The following is a 13,542-nucleotide window of genomic DNA, read 5'->3' on the forward strand; positions in this document are numbered from 1 at the left end:
AACATATTCTGTTACACCAAATACACAAAATAATGATCTTTAAAAAAGCATCATATGACCCCTTTAATTTATTTGTTAGAATATGTATAACTCAATATATTAACTAATTGCAAAAGATGAATAATCAAAAAATGTCTACTGATTAATCAGTGAAATAATAGATGATTAGTGGATTAATCGTTCTAATAATCGTTAGATGAATCGATTATCAAAATAATCTTTTGTTGCAGCCCTAGAGTAAATACAGCTGAATAAAACAAAAACTGTGTCCGTCTTCATTTCAGGCTGCTAAACAATTTGTTTTTTGATTATGCTGATACAATATTGAAGGTTTATTGAGGTTATATACTTAAATATCTGAGAAATATATTTTAAATCATTAAAAATTATATATATATATATACTATGTATGTGTGTGTGTGTTAGATATTAATTCCTTTATTTAGCAAGATTAAATTGATCAAAAGTGACTGTAAAGACTTTTATATTGTCACAAAAGATTTGTGTTTTTAAACATTTACCTACCCAAAAAATTTTAACGGTAGTATACATATTTAAAAAAATCACAAATTAAGCATTCTCCCCTTTCGGCCCACTCTGAACTGCTATAAAGTGTCTTATATGTCTAATAAGGAATTTTAGCGACTTCATATTGACCCCATGAGCTTTCACAGTCTCCTCACTGTAATTGTATCTCCCTCTGGTGCTGGCAGACAGATGCATCATGGTTCAGTAAGTTCAGTGACTCTTCAACAGAACTGAGAGAAGTGTGATGATACACTAGAATAGCTCAAGCATCTTGTTGAAAATTCTCATGGATCACATGACAGGTGCATTGAATGATTTATTGGCATCTTTTGTTTGGTGTGTGTGTGTCTGTGTCTCTCTGTATGGGCAGCATCCAGTAGAAGCAGTCATTCATTTTCCTTCTCTCCTTCCTGAGAGATTTTTGTAGAAATAGTGTGTGCCTGACTATATACACCATACAAGTCAGTCAAGATCATCTACTGACTCTGTCTGCACACAAGGACGACCCTCTTCTGATCAAGTGTCTCAGGAGATATCACAAAGGGCTGCCATAGCCAAAACTCAAGATGAGTTGAGAGTTCTTGCTGAAGATACACTCTTAAAAATAAAGGTGCTTCAAAAGGTTCTTCAAGCGATGCCATAGAAGAACCATTTTTGGTTCCACAAAGAACCATTCAGTCAAAGGTTCTTTAAAGAACCATCTCTTTCTTACCTTTTTATAACCTGAAGAACCTTCTTTCGCCACAAAGAACCTTTTGTGAAACAGAAAGGTTCTTCAGATGTTAAAGGTTCTTTATGGAACCATTTAGACAAAAAGGTTCTTCTATGGCATCGTGAAGAACCTTTATTTTTAAGAGTGTATACAGAAGATAAAAGGAATGTTGTCAGAGCTGAGCCAGGCAATTAGAGCAATGCAGACTAGAAGTAGAAGTTCTTCCTTTTCTACCAGTTCTGAACAGAGTTCTAGTCAAATTGTTCCCTGTTGTTAAACAAAATCAAGAGAATCCGTGAGGTTGCAAACAATTCGACAGGCTTCTGAAGAGATTGAGGGTGCTAATATCATCTTTTCAATTTCTCCAGTCTTTTAAGCACAGGAAATATCAGATCAGAGCTGCATTTACATCTAAGATGTTGGACTTACCTGAAAAAACTTACCCTGTCCATACTTTCCAACGATGTTATCAGCATCTTAGAGGTGTTCCTGTTGAAGAATTCCATCAGGTTAAGCCTGTTACTAGTAGGAGCAGATCATCCACACTTGCAATGCTTTACCGAACGAGTGATATTTGGTCCTCAGAGAAGTCCAGCTGCACTGCATACTCGTCTAGGATGGGTACTGCAGGGGCCCATTTCTTTGATACAAGAGACTAGTTCTTCTGTTCAGTGTCACTTCTTAGCTGCTTCAACTAAAGATCAGCTGCAGATGGATGTTAAAAGATTGTGGCATGTTGATGTCATTTCATTTTCCCAAACATCAAAGGATTCTTACCGGTCAAGGCAAGATCAAGAGGCTCTTGAGTGCCTGGAGAAGAGAACAGAACATCTAGAGATCAATGGTGTCACAAGATATGCTATTCCCGTACTTTGAGCCAAACATGCACCAAGATTTAATGCTCCTCAGTCCTTGCAAGTTGCCTCTGTCCCTGCTGGTGCAAAGAAGTCAGCTCAGTCCTGATATGTTGCTTCCATTCCTGTTGGTGCAGAGAAACCAGCTCAGTTCCAGTTAGTTTAGTTTGTTTGGAGCTTCGGCCTTCACATTTACTTGTGATCATTTCTAAATTTCTTCTTTGCTTTACACCAGCAGTGTTGTTGGAGCCTTGTTCTACATCTGGGATTCTATTAAAACAACTGACATTTTTTTTTGTCCACAACCCTGCCAGAACCATGGCCTCCCAACTTTTTTCAGGAGTTTTGTTATGGCCTTTACTCTAACCTCCAAACCTGTTGAACTGTAGCCATGGCTTCTACCTTTACATGTGTTTAATTTCTAACGTACTGCTTAATGTAATGTAAAATAGGTGCCTTTTTTATTGCAATTGCAATCTCCCTGATTGCCCTCATGGGGCGGCAAGATACTTCCTCCTTTAAATTGAAAGGTGACTTAAATAATTGTATCAAATTCTCTAGAATGCAAATATGTTTCATTTTTGGGGTCGGCTGTTGAGAATTCTCATGGATCACGTGACAGCTGGTGATGGGAGGAGCTAGGTCTCCACAGTTGCATTGAATGATTGATTGGCTTCTTTTGTTCTGTGTCTGTGTCTGTGTCTGTGTCTGTGTCTGTGTCTGTGTGTGTGTGCTCGTGTGTCTTTGTATGGGCAGCATGCAGTAGAAGCAGTCAATCCTTTTCCTTCTCTCCTAGCTGAGACATTTCTGTAGAGTTGGTGTATGCTTGCTATATATCATACAACTCTATTGTTTGAATCCTATGCAATCATGGCTTGATTCACATGCTGCTATCTGATATGCTCTGACAAATAAAAAAAATCTTGGCTTGAGAACTAACTACCCTATGTGTTTAAATGGACACACCATCCTGGTAACATATTCCTGAACCACATTCCCCCTGCAATATTCTATAATCTCATTTTAAAGTGTTTGAGTGGGGAGAAATGAAGCACTCAGCTGGAGTGTTAAAATATAAAGAGGAATGCACTTCCTGTTGCTTCAGCATCAGGATCTACACTTCCTGTGGGACTGCAGAGGCTAAAAAGGTCTTTATAACAGGAAGGGCAGGTCAGGCTCAGCATATCAGTCAACCAATAGCAGTTCAGTACACTGATTGACAAATGGTTTCTGCAGGTCTGTAGTGTATAGCTTGTTGAATAACATATTTAAATATGTTCAGTGTCAATTCATTATTTTAAGAAAAAAACTGCTATTGTATAGTAAATGTCCTACATTTAAATTGGTGTACTTTTGGAAATGGAGAATGATGAAAATTGATAAATGAATGATGAAAATTCCTTTCTTTCACTCTAGATTTTTTAATATAATATGCAGTTGTTATTTTAGTATTATAGTATTATATTTATTAGTACTCTAACTGTTATTTTTGTAATTTGTTTTCATTTTAATTAGTAGTTTAAGTTTTAGTAATTTCATGTCATTTTTATTATTATTTTTTTTTAAATATGTGGTTAATTTATTTATAATAACTTATAATAAATAAAAAGTTTTTGGTTTAATGAACTACTTAACATATTTCAGTTAGTAGTCAAGTTTTTCATCAAATATATATATATATTTTTTATTTTCATTTGAGCTTTATTTAAATTACAGAAATGTATTTATAGAAACAGTTTTATTTTTTAGCTTAGTTTTAGTTAACGATAGCAACATTGGTAATATATTGTTCATACAAGAAACTAGAACAAGCAGATTCTCGAACATGCAGATATTTTAGACCGTTGGAAGCATTACATTGCATTGGAAATCTTTGTTTTTTTTCTGCATCTGTGTAAATTTCCTTTCCACTTTAGTTTGATGTATGATCATCATGCTATCAGTCTGATTTCATGATTTTGGCATTACAATTTATGACAGATCACAAGCCTACATAAATTCTTTTAAATATGTCTGTCAAGTTAAGCTCAATCTATCATATTTTAGTTTTTAAAGCAGGAAAAATGACATTTTCATCACATAAAGATGGCTATGCCTTTCATGGAGACTTCACAGCAGCAGAGCTCAAGTTTACGCTACTCAAACTGCATTTTACAAGCACAGACTTTGTGTTGACTGTGAAACTTTGCACCCTTAAACCTAATACTCGAGGTTGATGGTAATTGACATATTTCAGTGCTTGCGTGGCTTTGGACTCGCTCGTGTGTGAATTTGTTTAGTTTGACTGGGAGTGTGGTAGAAATGGGCTGAGGCTCATTCCCAGAGGCATGGATCTGCCTTTCTGGCATGGCAACAGCACATTTACTCAGTGACCTAAATAAAAGACTGGATTCAGGAATGCTGGGAGAGCAGGTCTGCATTGATTCTCTAGCATTTTTTTTATTTTATTTGCATTTAGATGATGGCTTGATATTCTTGGTCAATGTATTAAATCTAAAGACTGTCAGTTCTGAAAATCTGGGGATAAAACATTGAACATGAAGCCTGTGGATGCTGTTATTTTAGAGTAACAATACGGTCACATATACACACACCTTTAAAAAGAGATTAAGAAAACAGGTGTGGAGAACACGCCACAGCGTGTCTTTGTTCATACCAGATCCGTTCAGAGGTTCATTCATTCAGTAAAGGTGTTCAGTGAAGGAATTGTACACCGTGCTTAGTGTTTCAAACAGAATACACCCTAAGGAGGGGTACATTAAAAAGAACTAGCAGACGATGTTCCTCTCATAACCCTACCAGACTTGGACTCTTACTTTCTTAAAGATCTTTATTAGAAAGAAGAATTTTTAATGAACATGTTTTTTTCTCTTAATTATAAATGGGGAACCACTTACTTTTATACTGTTTTGTAAGAATCACCCTTCAATCTTTTGGTTTATCTTGCTGGATATAGTAAATAATGACAAAATGAATGTGTTAAACAAGATAAATGGTATGCTTAATTTCATGATAAGTGTGCAATTAATCGTGATTAATCTCATTAATCCAATTAAAAATTGTAATCTATTGACAGCCCTAATGAGAATTAATATATATTTGTGCTTTTTTTATTTTAGTTCAATAATATTTTTTTTCTTTTATGTTTTTATTATTTAAGGGGGTTTTACTAAACATTAACCTCTGAATTATGCACCATTTATCATCTGCAATACCACAGTGTAACCACTAAATGGCTATAAACCGTTTGCTGCAGAGTGAGAACGTAAAGTACATTTCTTGATTTAAGGTTATTCATTTGAATATATTTTCATACATTATTAAAGACTACATTTAGTAAAAGTTGACATTTAAATGTTGATTTGAAGTGTCAGTTATTATTATTGCCGTCAAATCTGGACACAGAGAAAGCGTTTTGTTACTCATACTAGCAACAGGGAGATCAGTCACACGAAAGTCATCAGAATAAATTTTGGCTCAGTGTGACCAGGGTGATATTTTAAAATATGTGACCCTGGACCACAAAACCAGTCTTAAGTCGCTGGGGTATATTTGTAGCAATAGCCAAAAAAACTATGTATGGGTCAAAATTATCGATTTTTCTTTTATGCCAAAAATCATTAGGATATTAAGTAAAGATCATGTTCCATGAAGATATTTTGTAAATTTGTAAACTTAATTTTTGATTAGTAATATGCATTGCTAAGAACTTCATTTGGACAACTTTAAAGGCGATTTTCTAAATATTTTGATTTTTTTGCACGCTCAGATTCCAGATTTTCAAATAGTTGTTTCTCGGCCAAATATTGTCCTATCCTAACAAACCATACATCAATGGAAAGCCTATTTATTCAATTCAAATCTCAATTTCAAAAAAACTGACCCTTATGACTGGTTTTGTGGTCCAGGGTCACATATATAATTCATTACATACCATGAACGGAGACGGTCTGTGGCTGTTGTGTATCTTCCTCCTCTTTGTAAAAATCTGCATCGCAATCAGCTGGCAAATTCAGATTCAAGTAGCTTTATTGGCATGGTTAAAGAGCCTTTACAAAGCATTGGCAGCGTTTCAAACCAATGGTGTTGAGCATTATCAAATTTAGAGGCTACAATAGGCAGCGAATCAGGCAGTGATTGACAGCGCTCTGATCCAATGTTTCCAGTCACAAACCACATTCGACAACATATAAAAACAAAATAATCTTTAGAGTAATTTTATGAACAAATGTGGAAAATTAAAAACGTAGGGAAACTCCTCAAAGCTGACTGGCAGTTGTCTTTCCTTCATCACTGACTTTTGTTTAGATTCAACCTGGTCAGTCTTTTCAGTATTGTGATAGTTATAGTTTGAATGTTTCTCAGGGAATGCATCGAGTGCCGTCTCTTTAACTCGGGGAGACTGGCCGATAACCAGACCTGTCAGCGCATGTGCAAGGATGAGATCATCACCGTGGAAACACTCAGTGAGTGCACACTCAAAAACACTTGACACACTGAATGATGTTTTGGGGCGGCTTCTCTAACACTGTATCTCTCCACCCTACACAAACACACTTCTTCCTCAGATACAAATACATATGTGGATTGTTTAAGCCAAAATTTTAAGTAGAATGTATTTGTTTGTATGTTTGTGCTCTGCTATCAATTAACTGTTAGTACTTGAATTGACTCGTTTGAGAAAAGAATGGCATGCTAAAACATTACCCAGTTTTCAGATGTTATTTAAAGCTTGTTGTGGAACAAAGAGGTATGAGACTGAGGATGCTGAAACTAACTTAACTAAAGCTAACTCACAAGTATTTCTGATTTCTAATGTGAAGTTTGTCTTTAAAAGTATATATATTATTGGCCTATGGGAATTAGGTAGCATGCAACAAGATGATGTCAGCAGAGTTGTTATTTGCACTACATAAACCAACATATGGTCTCCATTAGACTCCTCAAAGCTGACTGGCAGTTGTCTTTCCTTCATCACTGACTTTGGCAGTCGGCAGGGCTTGCTGCAGCATTCTCAGCTGCATTAGTTCCCGCCGCTATGCCCTCGGGTCACTATGAAATGTATGAAGGTCTTCAAAAATTTCTACTTTTACAGAAACATTTATAATAATAATAATAATGCAACAACATGAGGGTGAGTAAATAATGAAAGAACAATCACTTTTAAAGCAGATCTCCTTATCTTTCCTACAAGCTAATATGACCTCTCTGGACTACACATGCATGAAACTGCAACTTTGCAGCATGTGCACTCAATTTTTCCAACAATTTCTAGTTCTTGTGCAGTCAGTGGTGTGAGTCTGAAGCGATAGCTGATGGCACACCAAGTGTTCACCACTGCTTTCAATCTGTTCACAGCTGTTTTGCCATGAAAGCTTGTCTTTTTTTTTTTTATCATTTTGGCTGCAAGACCCTTCGTGTTTTCGCACATACAGTACTACATCAAAATATCAACTTTCACTTGAGTCATTGCAGCCAAATTGAGTCACATTGGCACATTTGCTTCAAAACACAAAAAGAGTTTTGCTCACACTCAGTAATGAAGACACTAGCCAAGAATCCTTGGTGTTGGAATGAGGAGATCTGCTTGTAATCAGTCCACTGGAATGTGCACAGCCGAGGACAGAGAGACTTCAGAGAATGTGGGAGAAGTAGACAGCGGCCATCTTTGTGTTATTACAGAGAAATGCGTTACGCATTTGTTTCCATTAATGTCAGTGAATGTTGGTTATATGCAAGCTCTCACTCTCACTGTGTGCATTTGTGTGTGGTCTTTGTGTTCATACCTCGTCTTTTAAACATTTTTGAACAAACCAGCCATTTGATACAAAATATGAGGTTGCAGAGTTATATAAAGTTATTCTGAACCCCTCTCTCTCTCTCTCTCTCCCTGTTTTCCAGGCCATGGAGAATGCCACTGCGGTGAGTGTAAATGCCATGCTGGTTATATTGGAGACAACTGTAATTGTTCTACAGAGACGACTTCCTGTGTGTCGGACGACGGCAAGATCTGTAGTGGGCGGGGCAGCTGTGTGTGTGGGCGGTGCCAGTGCACTGAGCCAGGGGCATTTGGGGACACATGCGAAGGGGACCGTCACATGTGGTTGCAGCAGGCATCACAATATGGTAAGGGACGTAACATTTCCGTCACACGCTTGAGGCATTCGGCCAATCACAACGCACTGGATAGCTGGCCAATCAGAGCACACCTCACTTTTTCAGACCGATGAGCTTTGTAAAAATCGAGCGTTTCAGAAAGGCGGGGCATAGAGGAGAAACAATAATGTACAGTATGTGGAAAATAATGTGTTTTTTGAACCTTAACCCGCATAAACACATTTCATTACACCAAATACACAAAATAATGTTCTTTTTAGCAGCATCATATGACCCCTTTAAGTTCAGTCATAGAGAAAAAGTTGAGCTCAGTTGAGAGATCAGTCCCTCTCATCAGGACACACTGTTGCTAGAGCACTAGTTTGTGCTTCCAGGTCATGAATGTGTTACCCACAGCAGGGTGAAGCACAGTTTGTGGTGTATCAAGGCCAGCTCTATTTATGTTATTATCTGGAGAATGTGAGTCTGGACGTCTCACATGTCCCACTGTGAAAGCCTGTGTTTACTGCTCTTCCTCTCAACCCCTGCTTATTAATACAAACCACTAACATGTGAAATGCATAAAACTAATTTAGAAAATGTTTATTTTTGTTGTGTATATAGATCTTTTTATTTATTATATTTTTGTATATTTTTTATTTTATTTATTCATAATTATGAAGGTTTTATTAGAGTCCGAAAGCTGTTAATAAAGTTTATGAGAACTTCTCCAGGCTTTTTATAACCGGTTTTATTGCAGGAGGAATTTTTTTACATGTGTCTAGTAATGTGTCTAGGTTTATTGTTGAGCAATATGAAGCTGGACTTCGCTGAAGTGAAACATTCAGGATGCTTGTGAACTCTTTAAGGCCTTTCCATGTCACCCCTAATTGTAAAAGAAGGCATCATGGATTCGATGTTTCACAACATTTCTCTGCCGTTTCAGTCAGCTGACTTCCTTAATGGACTCCACATGTGCATACCGGAAACATCCAGCTCTTTTAGAGAGAGAGAGGGTCCATAGTTAAATGACTGTTGAGAAGGGAGAGACTTCCTAGTCTGTTGGGTGTTTTAATTATGATAACATTTAAACATTCTTGATTAATCTGGGTCCTTGTTGAGAAATGCAGGGTCTGGTGCAACAATAATTTCAGTGTTTCAGTGTTTATGCTGTTGGCTCAACATGCCTTTCTCATTTGATTGCCTGAGCCACAGTTTGGTTTTATTAAACTAAACTCCTCTTTTACTCAATGTCTCTCTATCTGTTTCAGAAACTGATGATTCCAACACTGTTCAATGCGTGTATAAGACCGAGAATGACTGTGTGATGAAGTTCACCTACTCTGAACATGCCAACGGCCAGTCGATCCTCACCGCACTTAAAGAGCCAGGTCAGTGTTTAGCACGTCACAGCTACCTCATTAAGAACTGTGTTCAGAATCATGTTAAGCACACTCATGTTTGGGAAGTATAAGAGAGGAAATGATCAGAATAAAAGTTATATTTGTATTGTCATTTCTGATACAAACATTGTTTTTAATGGGAAAGTACATCATATCATACATTATGGCCATGCATTTATGTATTTTGTGTGTTTACAGAATGTGCTGTTGCCCCAAATGCCATGACGGTGCTCCTGGCAGTTGTTGGCAGCATCTTGTTGATGGGTATCGTGCTGCTAGCCCTCTGGAAACTGGTCATCACCATCCACGACCACCGCGAGTTTGCACGCTTCCAGAGTGCACGTTCACGGGCGCGATATGAGATGGTGAGATTTAATCCATCTACTGCACTAAGTTTGATTGAAAATGAAATGATAGAAATCAGACACTTGTGACAGTGTAAAGTGTCGGAAATACCTGCGACAAAACGTTTTCTTAAGATGATTTCCATTAATCAAGGATCCGGTATTGCTAGTATTATTTTTTTTTTTATTTGCATAATATCGTTCGAAAGTTTGGTGTCAGTAAGATTATTATTATTTTTTTAAGTTTTTGAAGTCTCTTATGCGCTCACCAAAGCTGCATTTCTTTTATCAAAAATGCAATAAAACTATTACTATTGTGAAATATTACAATGTTAATTAATTGTTTTCCATTTGACAATATTTTAAAATGTAATTAATTCCTGTGATGCAAAGCTTCACAGTTTCCAGCATCATTACTCCAGTCTTCAGTGTCACATGATCCTTCAGAAATCATTCTAATATTCTGATTTGGTGGAACGGTAACACTTTATAATAACTTTCATTAATAAATAATTACCAAACATTATATAATGCTTAATGGATCATTAGTTAATATATATTCAAAGAGTTAGAAACGTGAGATAATGTGCTTGTTAATGTTTGCTAATAAACTTATTAAACATTAGATAATGTTCAAACAAATCATTATTTTATGTAAGTTAAAATGCTTACAAATGTCCTTAAATTTACAATTCTATATGATCAAGCACTTATTGAGAATCTACAAATGATTTTAACAGATGTTATAAAATGATTAAAAGCTTGTGTTCGTGCACAACACTTTATCTGCTATTGAGGTGTGATACGGGTAAGGTTAGGGACAGGTTTGGTGGTTTGGGTAGGTTTAAGTGTTGGTTAAGGGGTCAGAAGTGTACAGGGGTCAGTTTGATTATTATGAGGGAACACAGTTCAATCTGTTTATATTATGTTATTTTGATAAATGGACAAGTATTTTCTTTTAAAAAATGATTTGTTTTCCCCTGTTATTTACATTTACACATTTACAAATGATGAATAGTTTCAACTTTAGATTGGCTACAGCAAAAACATGAACAAATGATTAATAAATGATTAGTAAAGATGTGTGAATAGGGTAAATTCAGGTTTTTCTGAACACTTTTTGCCATTGAGATGACTCCTCATAAAGGTATTAATGATTAGTAAACATTTATAAACATTTGCAAATGATGAATAGTTTCCACTTTAGATTGGATACTGCAAAAACATGAACAATTAATGAATAGATTATTTGTTAAGATGTGTAAATAGAGGTCTACACAACAAACAAAGACCAACCAATGAAGATCATATGAACTGAAAATTTACATTTGTAAGCATTTCAATTTACACTAAATAATCACATGTTAATCATTAGGTAATGTTTAGTAAGTTCATTAGTAAACATTAACAAGAACATTATCTCATATTTCTAGCTATGTGAATATATATTAACTAATGATCTGTTAAGCATTATATAATGTTTGTTAATGATTTATAAATGAAAGTTATTATAAAGTGTTACCAATTTTTTTGTAACATTATAAATATCTTTACTGTCATTTTTGACCATTTCAGTGCATCATTGCTGAATAAAATTAATTTTTCAAAAAATAAAAAAGGAAACCGTTTCTTATTATCAATGTTGAAAACAGTTGTGCCGATTAATATATTTTGGAAAAATGTTTCAGGATTTTTTTAATAAACATTCAAAAGAACAGCATTTATTTAAAATAGAATTCTTATGAAACAAGTAAAAAGTATTGATTTCTTTCTTTTGAACAGTAGTCTAGCTGCAGTCTAATGCATTCATATACCACTGTTTGTAAGTTATTTAAAATGCAAATAGCCTGAACTGGCAACTCACAGTGCAATCACAGGGACAATAACAACTAGACTTTGATTGAAACCATGAGGCCTTTTGGAAAACATCAGTCAGCTGGGAGTGCAGAGTCATGACGATCATTCCAAGGCTGTGGTTCAAAGACTCTGTTCGCTCTGCCCTTCTAACCATGTGCATTTCAATGAACCCATCCGACCTATTTACTACTCCATCTCTCTCCTTGTCTTCCTTCTAGGCATCTAATCCTGTTTATAAGCAGTCCATCCCCTTTCACCCAATGGAGACGGATTTCCATATGCATAGTATCAAGTCATGCAACGGAGGAGTCCACTGATCGACCTGTATTTGGACTGGGGGACATGGCAGGACCTGTCCAGCGCACCTCGGCACTACAGTGGAGGACAGAGACAGAGCAAATGCTGTGGTCTTTTGCAATGTAAACTTTTTTTGAGGCGTGTGGTTCCTGAGGATTGGAACTGATCTTTATGCGGTTTTGGTAATGAAAGTTTATTGATGAGCAGCAGATGGACGCATGCCGAATTTGAGAAGAGGATTGGCTTGACTAGTTGGAGAGGCAGAGCTTACCGGCCTTTTCCAGAAACCTCCATTGACCCGCTATGGACTGCTTGCTTGAATATAATTCCTAATTTTTTCCAGTTCTAACCATACCTCCTGCACATTATAATTGATTTGCTGTGCATTGTTTTATAGGCAAAAATAGTATGTAATAGTAAAAAGTGTATATTATGTATATTTTTAACAGTATGCCTTTCCCAGCCATTACACATTTTACATCAATTTATTTACTACATGTAAGTGTGCATAGAACACAAAAAATGCAAAATTCTACAACTCTTTAACGAAGAGATGGGTACTAACCTAACCAGAGCAATAATTCCCTTAACTCTTGTTTTGCACATTGTATATTAGGGTGAGGTTTATAAAGTAAAGAAATTTGGAATGCCACTCTACAATGCTAGTCTTTTGTGTATTGCCACATGTTGCACATTTTCATGATGATTTTTAACTGTACAATGTGATGCAATAACACTGCCTGCTGATAATTCAAGAGTGTTTCGGTTGTTCTTGAAAAAGTTACATTTAGAAGCTCCACACCCATCCCACCAGGACTTGGACTAAATAAAAAATTAGCCACTGGACACCAGCTGCCAGTAAGAACTGAGACTGAGCCCATACTGATACTTAGTCATGTAAGTCATGCTTGTGTCTTTTCTCGTTTTGGTGCATTTTTTACATAAGGTGTACATTTTCAAAGCTCTTGCTGCAAAAATCCAAACTGATTACACTGCTAGTCAATCTTTCAAAACTCAAATAAATATCTCATGCTTCTCACTAGTTATAAATAATTTCAGTCCACATGATCATGGTTTCAAAACACAAAATCTATGTAATAAATTGAGAACATTTGGTTTATTCGCTGATATACAACAATCTTTCAATTGAGTACTTTTAACACTTACTTTTTGAGTACTTGCATAACTGACATAGTATCCATAAAGTTTGTATTATATTTTATATAGATATAACAGTCATGAGGTGTGTAGAACGGTTTGCTTCCAATACAGTAAATGATGTCACTTTACCATACACTCTTAAAAATAAAGGTGCTTCAAAAGGTTCTTCACAGCGATCCCATAGAAGAACCATTTTTGGTTCCACAAAGAACCATTCAGTCAAAAGTTCTTTAAAGAACCATCTCTTTCTTACCTTTTTGTAATCTGAAGAACCTTTTTTCACCACAAAG

At 35.9% G+C, this 13,542-nt stretch overlaps 1 protein-coding gene across 1 annotated transcript in view; it reads left to right on the plus strand.

Moving 5' to 3' along the window:
- The window catches only part of LOC107658201 (integrin beta-5-like), a 39,206-nt gene extending 26,360 nt beyond the window's left edge, over window positions 1-12,846 (plus strand). Inside the window, exons 11-14 of the mRNA XM_016446660.1 lie at window positions 7,996-8,187; window positions 9,462-9,581; window positions 9,792-9,958; window positions 12,013-12,846. Coding sequence (XP_016302146.1) covers window positions 7,996-8,187; window positions 9,462-9,581; window positions 9,792-9,958; window positions 12,013-12,111 — 578 coding nt within the window. The 3' untranslated portion in view covers window positions 12,112-12,846. The remainder of the gene's footprint in view (window positions 1-7,995; window positions 8,188-9,461; window positions 9,582-9,791; window positions 9,959-12,012) is intronic.
- Window positions 12,847-13,542: the final 696 nt, after the last annotated feature.

Source organism: Sinocyclocheilus anshuiensis, unplaced genomic scaffold, assembly GCF_001515605.1.
Source record: "Sinocyclocheilus anshuiensis isolate Anshui unplaced genomic scaffold, SAMN03320099.WGS_v1.1 scaffold263, whole genome shotgun sequence".
NCBI classification, from domain to species: domain Eukaryota; kingdom Metazoa; phylum Chordata; class Actinopteri; order Cypriniformes; family Cyprinidae; genus Sinocyclocheilus; species Sinocyclocheilus anshuiensis.